At 40.7% G+C, this 20,273-nt stretch overlaps 1 protein-coding gene across 4 annotated transcripts in view; it reads right to left on the bottom strand.

Moving 5' to 3' along the window:
* Positions 1–2,086: 2,086 nt before the first annotated feature.
* The window catches only part of GNE (glucosamine (UDP-N-acetyl)-2-epimerase/N-acetylmannosamine kinase), a 34,631-nt gene continuing 16,444 nt past the window's right edge, over positions 2,087–20,273 (bottom strand). For 2 of the 4 annotated variants that reach the window (XM_054003738.1, XM_054003739.1), the window contains exons 4-12: positions 19,324–19,476; positions 18,662–18,874; positions 18,333–18,420; positions 11,402–11,612; positions 8,968–9,097; positions 6,961–7,182; positions 5,920–6,102; positions 5,203–5,319; positions 2,087–4,503 (exon numbers count right to left, since the gene is read on the bottom strand). In XM_054003738.1, the coding sequence (XP_053859713.1) occupies positions 4,268–4,503; positions 5,203–5,319; positions 5,920–6,102; positions 6,961–7,182; positions 8,968–9,097; positions 11,402–11,612; positions 18,333–18,420; positions 18,662–18,874; positions 19,324–19,476 (1,553 nt within the window). In that variant the 3' untranslated portion in view covers positions 2,087–4,267. The remainder of the gene's footprint in view (positions 4,504–5,202; positions 5,320–5,919; positions 6,103–6,960; positions 7,183–8,967; positions 9,098–11,401; positions 11,613–18,332; positions 18,421–18,661; positions 18,875–19,323; positions 19,477–20,273) is intronic. The other 2 variants (XM_054003740.1, XM_054003741.1) reach the window with 2 other exon arrangements.

Below are 20,273 nucleotides of genomic sequence, written 5' to 3'. Positions count from 1 at the left end.
AATGAGCTGATAACGTAATAAAGTTACTACATTAAATATAGAGTCTTTAAAGTGTTAATATGAATTTAAGAGAATTTGAAAGATCAGCAGGTTGGAGAGATTTCTGCACACTGAATTATGGTATTTATTGACCACTACATTTTCCTATCTTACAGAATATTTTATCTGGCTATGGATGTGGCTTAGAACTGCAATCCAAGAAAATAAGCAAAGACTCAAATTCAAGGCTAAAGCAATGTTACAGAAGTTAAAGCAGTATTTTATATGCTGGGTTTGCAGAGGTTAAGAATGTGTTTGCAGACTTTTGACATATTTCATCCTGTTGGAACACTTAAAATGCAGCTCTGTGGATTCTGATTACCTCTGCTAACTCTGGTGCAGAGATTTTGCAGGTTACTTCTTCTGCCTTAATTTTACATTCAAGTATGCTAGCTCACTGTCTTTATCAGTGCTGTCACAAAATCATAGACTGGCTGTGGTTGGAAGGGACCTCTAAAGGTCATGTAGTTCAACTCCTCTGCTCAAGCAAAACCACATTGAGCCTGTTGCCCATCACCATATCCAGACAGCTTCTGATGATCTCCAAGAAGTCAAAGTCCACTTCCTCTCTGGGCAACCTCTGCCAGTACTTGGATACTTGTACAGTAAAGAAGTGTTTCTGATGTTCAGATGGAGTCTCCTGTGTTTCAGCCTGTGCCTAGTGTCTCCTGTCACGGCACAAATGAAAGGAGGCTATCTTCTTTGCACTCTCACTTTAGGTATTTATATACATTGGTAAGATTCCCCTAAGCCTTCTTGTTTCCAAGTTGAACAGTTCCAGCTCTCAGCCCTTCCTCATAGGAGAAATGCTGTAGTTGCTTTGTAATCTTTGTGGCTCTTTGTTGAACTCTCTCTGGTGTGCTTATGTCTCTTATGTACTGGGGAGCTCAGAAACAAACACAGCACTCCTGGCGTCAGGACATTTTCTGTGTCTGAGCATTGCTTTAGATACCTAGACCTTGTGACAGAGCAAAGGAATTCTCAGGTTTATTTGGGAAAATTAGTTTCCTTGTTCGTGTTTCTAAACATTGACTCGTTTTTTTCAGAGGTCAGTATCTTTCACTTTGTTTTGTAACTTCATGTGACATGACAGTATTGTGCTACACCTCTGGCCTCCTGTGCATGCTCAATCCTGCTTACTGGCTTTAACTTCCCATTGTTGCTGCTTTTCTCCATAGCATTAGTCAGTGGAATCTGGAAAAAAACTTGGGACGCTTTCTATCCTTCAGATATAATCCCAGCTGCATGTGTGTGAAGATCTCAGGCAGTATTGAGAGAAGCTGTGGACTCTTGCTGAATATATCCTGGTATAGAACTTGCTTTGTTTAGCTTCTGATCAGGTGGCAGCCAGCAGCCAGGCAGTCTGAAATTACAGTGAGCATTTGTAAAGAAGAAGGGGGATGGAGAGGTCATGTGTTCATTGGAAAGCAGGGAGCCTGAAAACAACAGCACTGTGCATTCATCCTCTTAGCCTGTGGAAAACGGTTAAGTTTTAAGCAGCCATAAAAAAACATGGTGCAGCATGTTTCCTCCAACAGTACTTATTATGCATGCAAGCATGTTCCCTTGCAGAACTGTCTACTATGGCACTAGTTCTAATCCAGATATAATTATCTGTAATGGCCCAAGGGGTGTACAGCCCAGGTATTTTATACTTGCTAATGCCTGTGGTATCTCCATGGCATTTGAAATTGACACAGTGAACGGATTTCACTGAATCCAAGTGTAAATTCCGTCTGCACCTTACTCTGTGTTGTGTTTTTTTAATACAAAATAGCCATTGCTTCCATTGATAATACGTTTGCAAGTTTTTGACAATTTTGTTACAATTAAATGGAGGAAGGACAGTGCTTCAAGACCACCAGAAAACTAATGAATTTACTATTTCCAAGTGTCTGGGTGGCATATCAAAGATTCAAAATACTGAATAACTAAACTTGATGGTATGGGCTGTTCTAAAGGACATTGGACCACATCAAGTAAGCACATTGCTGCAGATATTCTGTGAACATCTGATGCTCCTTCTGGGACTGGATACAACAGGGGGCTGATATCCATAAAAGCTCTGGTCCACATTAAAGTACCTGAAGTTCAAAGGATGCTTCTGTACAGGGTAAGGAGAGACAAACAAAACCACTATTATGCTATTAAACATGATTTTTTATTCTTTCTGATTTTATAAACTGCTTGTACATATGCAGCAAGTTCTTAGTCAATTGACAAAAAAAAAAAAAAAAGCATTTTCAAAAGCATGTGAAGAATCGTTTTCTTAACATGATGTTAAAGGTGTAGAACATTTCAACTGTGTTTTAGTCTGTTGTGGTTTTTCTGTGCCTGCACCCTCCCTTCAGCTGCTAGGGAAAAAGATTTTGAGTCTGAGATACCAGAAATACAAAGCTTCAGAGGGTCTGGAAAGCAAAAGCCTGGTCCCACTTTTAGCCAGGCATTCCAGCTAGGCATTCCTTGTGATAATTGAGGATGGAAAGATCAAATGACACGCCTCATCACTGTTAGAACCTCCATACTCCTGATCTGAGCTACTGTCACTGCAGAGAAATGCCAGTTTCTCTTTGACCTGCTCATAGAGCTAATGCTCTGGTATTGAAGGTAATGGGAATCATCAAGCAAACAAAGATGTGTAGGGAAAGGAACTAAAACTCCTTGGTTACATAAAGCCTAGTATAACTTGGCAACCAGTTATTTGCCAATGGTATAGAGGCTGCATGATTGTTCCTGGATACATTAGAAGGGAGATCTGGTGGTGGTCCTAAAATCTGCGCTGAATATGTGAGTTACCAGTCAGCATTCCTTGTGGAAGAGAGGGTGAAGTAAAGACAACCTGTATAGATTATATCCCAGAATTAGCGAGTGAACTATTCACTCAAAGTTCATTATATAGCAGAAGATTGTTTCATTTTAATTGGAGGGGAAGTTCAAGTGTGGAAATAGCCCCTGTATTGACACATTACTGGACTCCTGAGAGTAACAGTGGTTGAGTTAGATTCAAAATAGGTAATTAAATTCAGGACAGGATAGTCTTCTGACTGTTCCTCCAGAGTTATCTTTCTGGATTAGCTGACAGATAGCTGATAGGTTTTTCAATTTCTCCAGCATCTTGAAAGTATGCTAAAAAGGGAGCTGGATAAAGACAGCACTGTATATCAAGGACTCATTAAAGAAATACAAACCACAGCTTACTTAGGCAAGCCTTCACTGGTACTTGACATACTTTTCCCCTAGGCCTCTGAATGCTCTGAAGGCAAGGATAAGGGTCAGATTTGACTTTCCATCCTGAAAGCTGATGGCGAAAGCAGGACAAGAACATTGCACCTGCAGCCACGCGAATAGCTGAGATGCACTGTGTCACTCTGCAGTGAAAGGTAGATTCTTTATGATTAGCTGTGCCATGTGGCTGCATTTCAGCTAACTGGCTACCAAAGAATAAGCAGCCCCCCTCACTGAAAGCAGTAGATTCAGTCTCTTGAGCTATCCCCCGAGATTAAAATTCAAACAATTTACTATTGGTCATAGCCAGAAAACAAAGATGCTCACTGCATCACTGCAACTGCTTATCAGTTTGTTTGGACTCCTCTGCAGTCTGTAAGCTGATTAAACTGTAGGTTTTTTCCTTCATATGCAAAGCTTCTAGAATTGGACACTGGCCTTTAGAGATTATCTAATAAATAAACTTGGTTGCCTCTACCAAGTCCTTCATGAAAAGGAATTTCTAAGTGTAGCCTTTTTTAATTCTAGAGGCCCTCATTTCCACCCACTGAAATTACTACCTGCTACTGGTGATTACATCATATTTACTTTGTGGATGGAATCCTGGAAACTGAAAAGCTGGTAAATGTCTCATTTCACATAAGTGGGAAATGAGATATGGATCCCCAAGAGTTGTAATAATTTTACACACCATACACATTATCCCCATACAGCAAGAGATGCTCATAAATAATTCAGCCACACTCAAAAGTAATGTATAGGCTTAACAACAGAGGTGATTAAAAAACCAGAATTGCACATTACTTCCAATGAAGTCAGCTGAAATTTAGGAAAAATACAAAAAGACAATACCTTAATTAGGAAATGCTAAAGTAGTCACTAGTTACTCAGAACACTACTTTGATTCATTAGCTGCTCTCATCAAAGAAAAGTTTGGGGCAAAGTATTCCCTCCACTCATTAGGAATTTGAATAGTCCAATTCTCTAATTCTTCTGTAATTCTTTAGTATATTCTACGTGTAGTATAATCCAGTACCAGGCTAGCAGCTCCGAGAAGAGCAGGATCTGCTAGATTTGAGACCACCACATCCACTGTTTTAACAGAGGACAGCGCCTGTTGATTTATCACATCTTTGACAGCATTAACATAGTGGTTAGCTAGAACTCCAGAAAGGATCACAAGAGACGGGTTCATGGTGTGTAGAATGTTCACAACGCCAAGGCCCAGTGCAGTCCCAGCTGAAAAGATGAAGTAAAAAGAAACTGAGTAGAATACTCAGAGCAATTCTGGCATTAGTAGTTGAAGCAGTTCTGTTAGCAGCAAATAACACTGGAAAGTCAGTAAAGTGTTTTGTTTTATGTTATTAGGCAATATGTGTCTTGCTATTACATTTTCTTTCAAAAGGAAAAAAGAAAAGGCAAATTTTTTTGCACAGTAATGCGTTATTCAACATTATGGATGTGAAAAGACAAAACAAGGCATTAAGCATGCTTGTAAGCAAGGAGAAAATAGGAAAGCATCGCTCTACCACCTTAGTGGTATGTATGAGGGAGGACTATTCTTAAAACAAGTAAACCAGTAAAATCCTCCATGTAAAGTAACACGTAACTTAAATTGCCTTTGCTACCTCAGACCAGCCGTTCACTTGCCTACAATGAAATGTCCCAGAATTTTCCATTATGATAATGTTGAGACTTCTTTTTTAAACTCATCTTTGTAGAGCCTTTTAATATTTTTTTTTAACTGGAACAGATACTTTTAACACTTCTGATATTTTTTCCAACATTTATATTTTAAATCTCATTACCATAAGTAATTTCTATATTGAGAGGGCCTCAACATGTACAGGATTCTTGTAGTGTTACCGTGCATTACCATTTCTGTACCTCCTAAAATACAATCATGGAAGTGTTTCACCCTCTGGACTATGTTCTCACCTGTTCTGAGAATGCTCTCTGCTTTTGTATTCCCAAGTTTAGCTGCTTGAATAAGGTGTGCAGCACTAACAATCTCCTCCTCCTTCATTGACATTCCTTCTACTAAAAGCAGATCATCTGAAAAGGAGAGAAAGCCAAGAGCAAAACATGATAATGTGGCAGAGGGTGAAAAAGTCAGAGGGTGAAAAAATAGGCAATTAAAATATTTCCATCTCTTTTACTTGTATACTGAATCCTGAACAATGTGTCCAACCCTGAGTTTAGCTGAAATAATCGTATCTGTATTATTCAGGACACTACCTGCAGAAGCAGAGAATCAAACTCGAACAGTTAGAGTGTGGTAATTCATTAGTCTTGTTAGACTCAAAAATAAATAAAATATAAATATTCTCAAACTTCTTTAAGACTGAGAAACTTTTGCTGAAAGACAATCACTGTGAAACTAAATGTCACAGAATGCCCGACAGATTAGTTTATGTGAAGCTTAAAAAGAAGAGACAAGCTCGACTGTGTGCTTCTGGGAATTCTGAGACCACTGGTTCCAAATGTTCCTTGCTACTGAAAAAGATCTGTATTATGCAGGCTGCCTGTGCACCTATTCTTGTCTCCTCCTAGAAAAAAGAAGGCACATTTACTTTCTCTTAATACCTTCTTTGAAAATGGCTTCCTATACTGCAGTTTAGTAACTGTGTTTTCAAACCCAGAGTAAATAGATACCATCATGCAGTTTCTTAGCTTCTCTCTGTAACGCTATTCCTGAGGCATATGCTTCTATACATCCTTGGCTGCCACACAGGCACTCTGGTCCATCTAAGGATACAACAATGTGCCCAAGCTCAGCAGCACAGAAAGAACTGCCATGGATCAATTCATGTTGATGGACGATTCCACCTCCAATTCCTGCAAAGATATTAAGACTTCTTTTGTTTAAAAAAAGACAAACACCCCCTGCTCCCCAACAGTTTCTAAAGGCCTCAGTTCTACAAGACACTGATATTTGCTTATTCTGATATATACAAGATAAAATAATTTGTTCAGTGTTTTGAAATGCATAATAGACAAGCTCATAGCTCCCTCCTATTCATATATGGCACAAAATGATATATAATGCTTGTATTTTTTTTTTTAAACCTATGGATGGTACTGAACTATGACAGATCTTTTAAGCTTGTGAGTCATGCTCTTTACACAGAAAACTATCCAAATTGGCCTCAAAATCTTGCATTTTTGTATTTAGACAGTTAAACCTGCGTGTTAAATGGCCAGAACAGATAAATGTGCAGGTATCTGCTGCCCCTTCCCAAACTGGGTGTAGATTCATCAGCTAGTTCTTACTGCCACCATCTAAAGGACTATATACTTAGCAAATGAGAAAAGTTACCTCACATTTGCATTTGAGATTTAAGCATACTTTCTTATATTGCTTATCTTCTAGATACATATTCTGTATTTCTAAAATTGAAAGAGAATTAAGCTATAAAGCTGAAAAATGCAAAATTATTCTAGTTGAAGTTGCTCAGATTTTCCTTAATTGCCTGTGTAGCAGTACCAGAAGAACTTCTTTCATCAAAAAGTCTAAACTATTGAAGTGGTTTTATTTGCCTGAATATATTAAAAAACACCTTAAACCAAACAAATGGTGTAGCAAAAAAAGTTTTGGTTTTCCAGGCATAGTGGTAATGTTTATGCCTATAGAACACCTGAGCCTCTAAGTGATGATGCTGGACTTTGGGTGTCATTGAACTACGACATACACACCTGTACCAGTAATCAGTGTTACAAAATTTTCTATTCCTTTTCCATGACCAAATTTCCTCTCTGCTAGAGCAGCACAGTTTCCATCATTGTCCACCCAGACTGGCAGGTGCAAAGCATCAGATATAGGAGTTCTGAGATCCACAGAGCTCCACTCCTGAATGAGTTTTGTAGAGTGAAGCACAATTCCTTCTCGAGGGTTTACCCGTCCACCTGTGGAAATACCTAAGTCCCAGAAATACAGGAGAGAAAAATGAAAACTAAATCTGTATAACAGACTTTAAGTAGAAATTTGTTTTTCTTTCTCTAATGACAAGATTTTTTCCCTCTAATACTAGGCTTTGAAGCAGAGCGTAAAAATAAAATTTTTTGAAGTATTACTGGCAGTTCCACTTTGGACATGTAAAGATCACAAAATCATTGAATGGTGCGGGTTGAAAGGGACCGCTGGAGATCATCTAGTCCAAACTCTCTGCTAAAGCAGGTTCACCTACAGCAAGTGGCACAGGATTCTGTCCATGTGGGTTTTGAATATCTCCAGAGAAGACAACTCCACAACTTCTCCAGGCAGTGTGTTTCAGTGCTCAGTCACCCTCAAAGTAAAGAAGATAGTTCATAGAATGCCACACCTCTAATCACAATGCACCAAGTATCTTAAGACTAACTAGATGGGAAGTGGTTAATGTTAGTCAGAGAGTTAATGTTCCTACTTCAGGCAAGATTGCAGCAAATCATTTAATAGCTGTGTTTCTTGTTACTGCTGTACAAAAGACATAACAGCAAAAATAAATTATTCAAACCCTGGAACACTGTTAGTGTCCAGAAGTCTGCTGTAACTCTCAAGATTAAGAATGACTAAAAATAATTACTAGACCTTGAGTAGTGGTTTTTCCTTAAAAACATACTGTTTTTGTGAAAGATCAAAACTGTGTTTGGAAATTTGTCTACTGAATAGAGTAGGCCAGTAATAGGCTCCATTAGCCAACCCAGTTTTCCCTAGCTGGAGAGGCTTCCAGAGTTGGTGGAAGGACCACTGAAAAGCAGGTCTCTATTATGGAGGTATTTAGCTCTAGGCAGTAAAGTTTGAACATTTTCTTGTACAGGGCTTATATAACTGAGTCACGTATGAAGATGGTTTCAGGGTTAATGCTGTAACAGAAAGCAGCCATAAAAGCTCTAAAACTAGCAGCTGAATTGAACATTAAAGGTGTAAGAAAGATCTGATTTGAAGGGCTAACATTTCTCCTCACAGCTTTGTGTACTTATATTGTTTTTAAAGAATATATGTCCAAGTTAACTTTTCTTTGTAGTGTGTGATTCAGGTAAGTTTTCATCTCGAACAAACTACTTTTCTTTAGGAACATGTCTCAGCTAAAATGAATATTCTATGTCCTTCTTAAAAATCCATGACATATTAATCAACATTTTCATAAATAACTAATATCTAAGGCCAAATCTCCTAGTCACCATTAAACTGAAGAAGTCATGTCTGATATAACATAGTTTAACACAGAAGGGGACTGCAAGTGAACTAAAAGTCAGCAGAAGGGCTGCTGTTTTCTCTGTTAGCTACAAATTTACTCCTAACATTCTAGCCTTTTTAGTTTGCCTTGGTGTATCTGAAAATTCTGCTGCACAGCTGATCCTAGCCCTAAAGGAAGGCTTACAGACAGCAAAGAGCTGTTTTGATAAACACTGAGCATCTGATTCACAAGGCCAAGACCGCAGAGAGCTTCAAAATGCAGAGAGCTTCAAAATCCAGAGTACTACAAAAACACATTTTAGATATAGTTTACCATAACAGATTGTTTAATGGTTGTTACAAACTGTAGAAACTTCAGTCTTTATAGTCAGCTTCTCATTTTCACCCATTTAGAAACGTTTATTCGTTTAGAATATGTAAGAACTTAAACTACATGAGATCTGTTTCAGAGAGGTGTTTTAAATTAATGAGTAGTGATTTAATTTAATGTTGAAAAAGATAGATGTAAAAACTATGTGTTAACTTACCTACTCCCAAAATTCTGCAGTTTACATTTACTGCCTCTGATGCAGCCTCTACACACATCTTTAGAATTAATGCTAGTCTGTCTTCATAGGTTTTAGGGTTGAGCTGGGTATACTTCTTAACTATTTCACCCTAGAAATTAAAAACAACAAAACATGCCCCAGAGAAATGTATGTGATGATGAAATTTCTCTTCCATATAAATTACAGGTCAATTTGAAAATAGAGAGCCATAACTTATCTCTTTAAAAAAAACATAGATGCTATACTTTAGTTTTTGGGCCTGCAGGCAATGTTCTTGACAGCTCTGGGGGACAAGTTCGTAAGATTAGGCATTATGTTCTGCTTCTGTAATCAACCTCCCATCTGAAATTAAATATACATTTTAAGGAACACATAGCTTGTGTGAGGAAGTATCACCAGAGCTGCTGCAACTGTTGTTAAGCATGAACCATGATAGAGCAATGTACTTAAGCTCAACACTGAAATGTTAAAAAAAGAGAGTAACAATTGCTAAAAAGGACATAAAACCCACAGTGCTTTAAAAATAAAATCTTTCCAATCTGACTGCATGAAAACAGAATCAGACAGCAGAAATGCTAGAAATTTCAAGGCAAAGGACTATATTTTCAGAAATATCTTCTAAGCAATTACACTTCTGAGTCACTTGCAGTATCTCTGGAGTGCCATCAAGTGTCATATATCATAGAATAGTCTGGGTTCAAAGGGACCTCAAAGATCATTCAGTTCCAACTCCCTACCATGGGAAGGGACACTGAACCAAACCAGGTTGCTCAGAGCTCCATCCAACCTGGCCTTGAACACTTCCAGGGATGCAGCATCCCAGACTCCTCTAGACCACCTGTTCCAGTGCCCCCCTGCCTCACAATAAAGAATTTCTTCCTAATATCTAATCTAATCTAATCTAACCCCAACTTCTTTCAGGCTGAAGGCATTCCCCCTTTTCCTGTCATAACATGCCCTTGTAAATAGTTTGGAGAGGGTGGGGAGGGGCCATGAAGATTATCTTCAACCGTAGTTGTGCTGTGTAATGAAAGTATTCATGGCACCTGCTTGGATTGGTACTAAGGAACTGATCTTAATTCAATGTTTACATCGCAGGATTAAGCCAGGAGACTGCTGAAGGTATCCTGTGTTGAGTGTTATTCTCCCTGTTAAATCTCCTGTACCATGTATCTCAGTGAACTGCACTGAATTAATGCAACTCAGCAAAGAGGGGTAACAAAGACATTCTATATGCAACATGGCTGAATCATTGTTGCCAAAGAACTTGGAAAATTCCAAACAGACAATGGGTTTGAGTACTGGGTTCCACTGTCTCAGTATCACGTGAGCGACAGAGTTTGTGGATTTTGGATGCTTAGTTTCTTCTTCACTTTTAGTTTCGAAGGCGCATCAGAGAACTTGTTTTGGAAGACAAGGTTGCAGCAAATACTATCAGAAGACATAAGGGCTTCTAAATGGAATTTTAAAATTTCCTTTTTTTTTGTGAAAATAAAATTAAATCTCATATTCTGCCACTGGCTGTTAAATGCTTACATTTGTTGTGTAAATTTTATTACGAAAGTCTGATTGTTTTCACTCTGATTTGCTAGCATTTCAATTTTCACAAATGTAACTTTGAGCTATGTAAAGTGGGCAAAAATTTTTTACATTATTTTTTTTCCAGTCTGTGTTGACTCATAGGAAAAAATATGGTGTCAATTTTGCTTCTAAAAATATTACACTTTTAAAAGCTGTCTTTAAGGCCTTGAAGATCTGTCAGACATCTCTTAAATGAATGTGAAAATTCTGGACTGTATATAACCCTTCATGCTTCAGGCACCTTATTCTGCCTTCTGGGCAATTATTATTGAACTGATCTAGTTATCTGCAAATATGGAGTGTAACTGTAGGCGTAATTGTCCAATACTGTTGAGAACAAAAGCAAAAGACTTCTCATCATGAATTTTATCCACATCTTTGAAATGCTGATTTGCTAGATGCTGATTGTTGCTCAGAATGGTCTTGTGTGTCAATCACAAGTGTAATTGAAGTGTAAGGCAGTGGGGAAGCAAAAAAAAATCTACTATTGGAGCCCTCCACGTTTTGCTTGACATACAAAAACTTGCAGGTTGAACCGAGTCACCTTTTAAGGAGAACCAATACATTGGAAAGCTGTTCTATTCTTCAAAGTCTGTAGTCAACCCACAAAGAAGCAGCTAAAACCTTGCACCACCAAATGGGCATTGCTAGTTTAACATCAGTCTTAGGCAAGTTGTATCAGGACTCTATGAGAGGCAGGAAAGAAATCTTCTTTATCCCTCAATAAAAGTCAACAGACTGCTTTGTTTTGGAGCTCTTTTGCATCACAACCCCACATCCATAAAGCCCAGTGGAGTTTGCAGAATATCTAGAAGCACAACAGAATATTTACCTTCATGCTGACAATTGCTACTCGGAGATTTGTTCCACCTAGATCCACTGCCAGAGCACTCTGTGTCTCTAGAATATGATCAATATCTTGAGAGATATTATCTTTGACAGGAGGAAAACAGAACTTCTTTTGCAATGGTTCTTTGAGGTCAATAGATTTAAGGAACTTCAAAATCCTTGGAACAGCATTACCATCTCCATATATTTTTGAGCTATAATACAAAAAAGAATTAATGTAATCGGAAATAACACTGCAATCTATAAAGTTCTTTCTATGACAGAAGAGTGTAACAGTGTCATAAAATATTATGGTATGGCTACTCTGCCAGTACTGCAGCTCACACTATGACAGACTATGTACAGTAGTTTAAAGAACACACACAGATCTTTAAAGTCTGGCATTAGCTCAATAATTTTGGAATATGAAACTGGAAGGTAGAAAACTGGAAACTAATGATACCAAAACCCCTGTAAAATTAAGTTTCATGAAGGGACCCACACCATAAAGCAGAAATAAAAATCTGGACAGTTTATGTATGTGTTACAGATCAAATAAGATGTACTTATCATACAGGTGCCAACTATATAATAATAAACTGTATATTCATGTCAGTTTTCAACATGCCTGTTCCTAAAATATCATACATGGTATCAGTTACTTGGTATTAAAGAATTCAGTTTCATTGTTCTGTTTAGATTTTTAAGAAATACTGCTTTTATCCTTGTCCTTAGTTGAGCAAATATCTATCGAAGTTTGTAAGAACTTACATGTTAGAGAAAGGAAAGTCAATACTCATTAGGGCTGAAGAATGAGGAAAAGCACCTTGCCAGAATTCTGCAGCTTTCCTGGAAGCTTGCACTCAGGACTCTCTACGCATCATGAGGTCAAATCAGTTATTGAGTATTGTGTCACAAAAGCACAGAATAGCTTGGGTTGGAAATGACCTCTTGAGATCATCTAGGCCAACATGCCCCCAAGGCAGGTCATGTCGAGCAGGTGACACAGGAACTCATCCAGGTGGGATTTTAGTGTCTCCAAGGGAGGGAGACTTCAAAACAATCTGGGCAGTCTTTGCCTGTTGTTTGCCACCCTCAATGTAAAGCTCTTCTTCATGTTGAGCTGTAACTTGTGTTTTGGTTCATGGCCATTACTCCTTGTCCTGTTGCTGGGAGCCACTGAGAAGAGTCTGGCACCATCCTCTGGGCACCTGCCTTGGAGATATTTTTATTTATTGAACAGATCCCACCTCTCAGTTGTGTCTTGTCTTGTCTAGACAGGGCCAGCTTCCACAGTCTCTCTCTCCTCATAAGAGAGATGCTCCAGACCCCAAATAACAGAATCATAGAATAAACTAGGCTGGAAAAGACCTTTGACATGATCGAGTCCAACCTGTTACCTAACATTATCAGCTAAACCACAGTACTGAGTGCCTCATGAAGTCTTTTTTTAAACACCTCCAGGGACAGCAACTCAACCACCTCCCTGGGTAGCCCATTCCATTCCTGAACCACTCTTTCTGTGAAGAATATTTTCTAATATCTAGCCTAAACTTCCACCTGGCTACAGCCTCTTGTCAGGCAGTTGTAGAGCGTGATAAGGTCTCCTCAAGCCTCCCTTTTTCCAGGCTAAACAACCCCAGCTCCCTCAGCCACTCCTCATAGCGCCTCACTTCAGGCCCTTCACCAGCCTTGTTGCCCTTCTCTGCATGAATTTAAGCATCTCTGTCCTTCCTAAATTGAGGAATTGGACACAGCAGTCAAGGAGAGGCCCAACCAGTACACGGGAAGAATCACTGCCCTGGCCACACTATTCCTGATACAGGCCAGGATGCTGTTGGCCTTCTTGGCCACTAGGCCATACTGCTGGCTCATGTTCAATCACCTGCTGACCAGCATCCCCAGGTCCCTTTCTGCCTGGGCACTGTCCAGCCACTCTGTTCCCAGCCTGTGGTTGCTGCAGGGGCTTGTTGTGACTCAAGGGAAGGACCCGGCACCTGGACTTGCTAAACCTCCTATTTGGAGTCCTATATTGGACTTGGCCTATCTATCCAGCCTGTCCAGATCCCCCTACAGAGCCCTCCTACCCTCTAACAGATCAGTACTTACTCCCAGCTTGGTGTCATCTGCAAATTTACTGATGGTGGACTTGATCCCATCATCCAGATCATCAGTGAAGATATTAAACAGGACTGGTCCCAGCACAGACCCCTGAGGGACACACTGGTGACTGCCCACGAAGTGGATGTGACACCATTCACCTCCGCTCTCTGTGCCTGGCCATGCAGCCAGTTTCTAACCCAGCAAAGAGTGCTCCTGTCCAAGCCATGGGCTGCCAGCTTTTCCAGGAGTGTCCTACGGGCAGATGGTGTCAAAGGCTTTGCTGAATGTCAGGTAGACAACATCCACAGCCTCTCCCTCATCCATCGGGTGGGTTACCTGGTTATAAAAGGAGATCAGGTTGTTCAGGACCTGCCCCTCCTAAATCCATGCTGGCTACATCTGAGCCCTGGGCTATCCTGTAGGTGCCATGTGACAACACTCAAGATGATCTGTGCCATAATCCTGTCAGGCATTGATGTCAGGCTGACAGGTCTGTAGTGTCCTGGATCTTCCTTCCTGTCCTTTTTGTGGATGGGCATCACATTTGCCAGCTTCCAGTCATCTGGGACCTCCCCAGTGAGCCAGGACTGCTGGTAAATGATGGAGAGCGACTTCACAAGCTCATCTGCCAACTCCCTCATCACCCTGGGATGGCCCATCTGGGCCCATAGACTTGTGAGCATCTAAGTGGCTCAGCAGGTCTCTGATGGCCTCCTCCTGGATAACAGGGGGACCATTCTGCTCCCTGTCCCCATCTACCTGCCCAGGAAGACAGCTGTCCTGAGGACAACCTGTCTTATTGATGAAAATTTAGGCAAAGAAGGTGTTAAGTATCTCTGCCTTTTCCTCATCTTTAGTTACTAAATTCTGTTTCACATCTAATGATGGAGATTATCCTTGCCTCTCCTTTTGCCATTAATGCCTTTATAAAAATATTTTTTATTATTCTTCACAGAAGTGGCCAGATTAAGTTTTAATTGGGCTTTTACCTCCCTAGATTTTTTTTTCCTACATGACCTAGCCACATCCTTAAACATTTCCTAAATTACCTGCCCCTTTTTCCAAAGGTCATCATCTTTTTCTCCTTTAGTTCGTTCAGAAGTTCTTTTTTCATCCAGGCCAGTCATCTTCTCCAACAGCTCATCTTTTGGCACATAGGGACAGCCTGCTCCAGTGCCTTCAAGATTACTTTCTTGATGTACATCCATCCATCCTGGACCGCCTTGTTTTTAAGTGCTGCTTCCTAAGGATCTTTCCAAATCAGCTGCTTGACTAGGTCAAAGTCTGCCTTCTGGAAGTCCAGTGTGGAAGTTTTGTTGGTGCCCCTCCTTGTTCCACCAATTATTGAGAATTCTATTATTGCATGACCACTGTATCCCAAATGGCCCCCAACCACCACATCTCCCACCAGCCCTCTTTGAAGATGGGAGTATCATTCGCCTTCCTCCAGTTATTAGGCGTCTCTCCCACTCCATGATTTTTCAAAGATAAGCAACATCTAATAGCTCCCTTAGCACATGTAGGTGCATCCCATCAGGTCTGTAGATTTACGGGTGTTTAATTTTCCTTGCTGATCTCTAACCCAACCCTCTACAAACAAGTCTTCCATTCTCCAACCTTTTCCTCTTACCTCTGAGGTCTGGGATTCCTGAGGGCCATTCTCAGCAGTAAAGACTGAAGCAAAGAAGGCATTCAGTAATTCCACCTTCTCAGTGTCTTCCAACACCAGGACATCCATATGATCCAGCAGCCACTGAGAATCCAAGAATCTACCCTATTCTTCCTGTTGCTGCTGATGAATTTGTAGAAGTCCTTCTTGTTGTCCTTTATATCCCTAGCCAGACTGAATTCCAAATGGCCTTTGGCCTTCCTTCTCACATCCCTGCATATTCTGACAATGTTCCTATAGTCCTCCCATGTGGCCTGTCCCTTTTTTCACATCCCATACATTTCTTTCTTCTGTTTGAGTTTCACTAGAATCTCATCTATTTAGGTCTCCAGCCCTCTTTGCCTGATTTCTGGATCACAGGGATGCACTGGTCTTGAGGTCAGAGAAAGTGATGCTTGAATACTGACCAGCTCTTTGGACACGCTCCTCATCTGAAGTCCTAACCCATCAGATTCCTCCAAATAGGCCCTTGAAGAAGTCAAAATTAGCTCTTTGCAAGTTTAGGGTTCTAATCTTGCTTGCTATTTTGCTTCCCCAATGCAGAATTCTCAGTTTCTAATGGTCACTGCAGCCAATGCTGTCCCTAGCCTTCACATATTCAACCAGTGCCTCTTGGTTTGTTAGTAAAAAGTCCAGAACACACCCTTCCTCACTGTCTCCTCCACCACTGCATCAAAATTATTTTCACTGATCTGCAGGAACTTCCTGAACTGAGTGCCAAGCTGTGCTGTCACTCTGAACAAATATCAGGTACAAGTCTCCTAGGAGAAGCAGGGCCTGTGACTGTAAGGTTATTTCAGTGGCCCACACAAAGTCTCATCAACTTCCTCCTCTTCATCAGGTGGCCTCTGGTAAATACCCACAACAGTGTCACCCATATTAGCCTGTCTCTTAATTCTCATCCATAAACTCTCAACTTGTTCATCGTTCCCTGAGTAGAGCCTGATACATTCCAATTGCTCTCTCACATGAAGAACAACTCCACTACCTTGCTTCTCTGACCTGTCCTCTCTAATCCATAGCCATCCATGACAACATTCCAGGTATCTTGCCATAATTCCAATGAGATCGTGGCTCTGCAACCTCACATAGATTTCTAGTTTATTAGATTACCTTGTTTATACCACTTGCTGTGTGCATTGGTATACAGGCACTTCACAGAAGTTCAATCAATCAGGTTGCTTGAAGGGGTGTGAGAGTCCATGAACACCATAGTAATAAAAACCCTTGACGTGTTTTGCCCTTTGATCCTGTCCTGGAGTGATCTAATATGTTACTGTATTCTGTATCTATCTGTGCAAAAAATCATTGTCTCTTCAAGACCCTGCAGCTGGGGACCTTGTGTGTGTGTGGCAGGTGGGGGTGTGACTGCAGGCATTTTTAAAATCGCCTTGCCCAGGCAGCCTTTTGCTGCATAGTGTTTGCTTTGAGGGCTGTTTCATCTTTGTTTTGGCAGAGTTTTTTTCCCTTCCCTTTTCTGGTTCTCTTTTCATTTTTCCTCCCTCTTGCCTCAGAGGGACACCAGCTGGCATTTCCGGGCTGTCTTGGGGCAAAGTCTATATGTGCCCTCTTGCTGCTGCAGAGAGGGACTGGCCTCGCTTCAGTCCAAGCCACTCCATGAGAGAAGACTATGGGAGAAGAGCTTCTCCCTTTTGTGGCAGCCTTGGGTTTGCCATTCTAAAAACTGCATTTTGCAGTTAGAAACTGTTTCAAAGTGATCTTCACAAGGTCTGCTGGCAGCAAAAAAGCCAGCGAGTTCCTGGGGTTGGGCACCCTGTGCCAGTGTGGATGGACTGCTCCTTTTCCACCACCCCATCCCAGAACCATGGTGCAGAGCATGGCAGCAGCACCAGCAGAGTCCAGGGACAGCAGGAGGAAGTGGCAGCAGCCACTTGAACCAGTAAGTTTCCATCTGCCTCCAGAATTGCTCTGCAGACTTCTGCCTTCCCAGTGGGGGTTCTCACCATCTTGTCTCTTTGTTCCTGCAAACGTGTGGTCACCTGGGAGGCACCATCTTGGAAGGGAAGGGTGAAATGCCACTTTCCCTTTGTCCTTCGCCATGCAGCTGCCTCTGGCAGGTACCACTTCAGGCATTACCACTTTCCGGCATTTCAAGTCTCTCTTTGTTCCCGTGGGGTTGTGAGATTTAGCAGTTTGGTATCTAACAGTTATTTATTCCCCCCACCCCCGCTGCCTGTTGGCATCCTGTTTGTTAATAAATTGTTATTTTTTCACTTGCATCTACTTGTGTGTTGTTCGTTATTGGTGGAAAGGGATTGGTTGGAATCAAGGGGGAGGTTACTCATTTCAGACTGCTCATCTCTTTAAATTGCCTCAAAACAAGAGAGATCTTCAATCTGAGCTGCAGCCAAGGAACACCGGTCTCTGCAGTGGTTGCTATGACCTGCTCCCCAGGAGGAAGCAATAGCACAATCGTTGCCATTTGCACCCTGACTCACAGTCCTTCAGTTTAAAGTCCATCTCACTAGACTGGCCAGCCTGCTGCCAAAGACTCTCTGCCCCTTTTAGCCGGGGGATCCCATTCCCCTGTAACAGGCTAAAAATCATAAAAACACAACCCACTGTTATAAAAGCCAAAACCTTCTCGATAGTGCCAGTCACAAACCTAGATATTGATCTGCACAATGCATCTGCCTCTGGCTGTCCTGATTTCTCTGACTGGTAGGATACATGAGGAGGTGACTTGGGCAGAGATATTTTTCATGTGCCTCGCCAGGGCTTTATAGTCTTCCTTGATCCTTGTCATTTTTCAGCTTTCAGTATCATTTGTACCCACATGAAAAAGTGTCCTTCAGGCACAAGTCAAAGTAAGCAGAAAGGATGTTCTTCCCCATGCTGCTCCTAAAGAACAAGCTCTCCGAATCACACTGGTCTAGTAGGTTAATATGAATTTTGTCCTCTTGACTTTCTGTTGGATGTTAAATGACTACTTGTATTGAAACATTACTAGTAACATTTTGTTGTACAAATACTACTGCATACCAGATATCGCATTATGGTTCTGAAATGAAAAATCATTTGTAACCTCAGATCAGTGCATTAAAAGCACTCCAATCAAATATGATGAAACACCTTAGGACTAAATGCCTTTTACTCTGCTGCTTTAACATCCCCTCCAATGAATTAAGATGAATGTACTCACCATGGATATTGCTTCCCAAACTGCAGCTGTAGAGCATGAAGAATCTTATCCTGTGTATCAGCATCACGAACATGAAGAACATTTTCACCTAGATGACAAAAATTAACATAATAGGACAGATCAGATGCTCAAATTGCATTAGAGTATGAGCTGCTTTAGAAATGAAAAAAAAATTGGTTTTATTTCCTCTGTGAGGGCAAGATGCCCATCACATTTACATCACTCTTTATCAGTTCTGTGCCTCCCCTCCCCTTGCTTCCACTAAAGCAACGGTGACACCTCTGATACACTGTCCTGCATTACAAAACGCTAGTTAAGCAAACATGTACCTGTTTCTCTTCCCGTCTGACGTGTCCCCAGGTTGATGACAGGTGTACCAAATGCTCCCACCTCTCTGACACCACAACTGCTGTTACCAATCATGCAACCAGCGTGAGCAACTAGCTGAATGAACTGGTCAAATGGCACATGCTTTACTGCCCGAAAATTGGGATGGTGTTCAATGCCCTTCTTCCTCATCACACGAACCATCTCTTTGCTTCCTACAGAAAACCAAAGTAGAATAAATGATTTAAGTTCTACTTTTAAAATCAAAGTCCAAGTACACAAAGAATCTAGTAGCCAGCCATTCACTGAGTTGCCAGCTCTGAATAGGTTTTTGCTCTCTTTTTATCCTTACACTGTAAATCATTTAGCTCAGCACATATGCCAAAGTTTGATACAAGAATTCACTGCAAAAGTATCTTTCCAGTTTTAAGCTAATTTAAGAGGCACTATTATTGCTCCTACATGTTATGTAGTTTCTCTCATCTTCCTTCCCACACTGAAAAACTGAAATGTCTCCAGCAATGTGAACATAGAGCTGCAGCAGATGCACCCATGAGGCTGACACAATCCAGCTATTTCCATCTGGTTAGAGGAGCTGGGATAAAAGCACTCTTTTGAGGACAATCTGTTATGTGTCACTCTGTCATGAAGGTATTCTACTCACCTGCATCCACATTAGGGAATAGAACAAGGGTTCTCTTGTTGAAGGAGATGAGTGCATCTAGTGTCAGCTCAAACATCTTTATGGAATGTTTAATATCTGTGGTTACAGGATGTTGCAGAGCAACTATATAATCTCTGGTTTTGACATCTTCACCTGTCCAAATGGAGGGCAAGAAAAGTTTTTTTATCAGTGTAGAATAGCAAGAGGAAGGAAGGACATACTTTCGGAACTAGAGATGTGAAACCCTGAAAAGTCAAGGCACTGAATGGGATTTATCTAACACATATGGATCAATGCTAGAATAAAAATTAAGGGAGTTACAGGGTAGCCTAGCTTGTTATGTGCCTCTCTAAGCACGCCTCCTAACTTTAGAGAACACTACCTAAATGTCAACAAACTGTTAACTTGCAAGTCTACTTCTGAAGCTTTCCCAGACTACACCAAGATCAAGAGACTGTTCTCACACCACTATAAAGCTGGAGTAACTCCTGAAGTCACTCTGATTTTCTGTCAATTGTCCATTCTCAAGCAAAGACTTCATTTCCACTGCTTTAAAACAGTCAATCATACTTGTCTTAGTACGTTTGATAAACATTTATCTGCAAAACATACTGATTGAAAAAGACTGCAGCTCTACACATGGTAGCCATACAGGAGACTGCTTTGTCAAAGATAAAAAGCAAACACAAAACTCCACTGTTTACAGGAATTATTTCTAAGTCACTGAGTATTAAACACCAAAAGCCTTAGATGCATATTATCCTGTTTTGGTGCATTCCTCAAAAAAAGGTTCATAATACAAATTCTGTATGATTCTTTATATTAGGCCTGAACAGCTTTGATTCTATTTAACTAAAACTCTACTACACCAAGGTAACTGCTCATTTAAGACTGTTCTGCTTTTAAATTGTTCAGCTCAGAGAAATTACCCATTTAAGGAGTTATTTTCT

Source organism: Vidua macroura, chromosome Z, assembly GCF_024509145.1.
Source record: "Vidua macroura isolate BioBank_ID:100142 chromosome Z, ASM2450914v1, whole genome shotgun sequence".
NCBI classification, from domain to species: Eukaryota; Metazoa; Chordata; class Aves; order Passeriformes; family Viduidae; genus Vidua; species Vidua macroura.
Note: the sequence above shows the minus strand (reverse complement) of the source record. Positions and strands in the feature narration are given on the sequence as shown.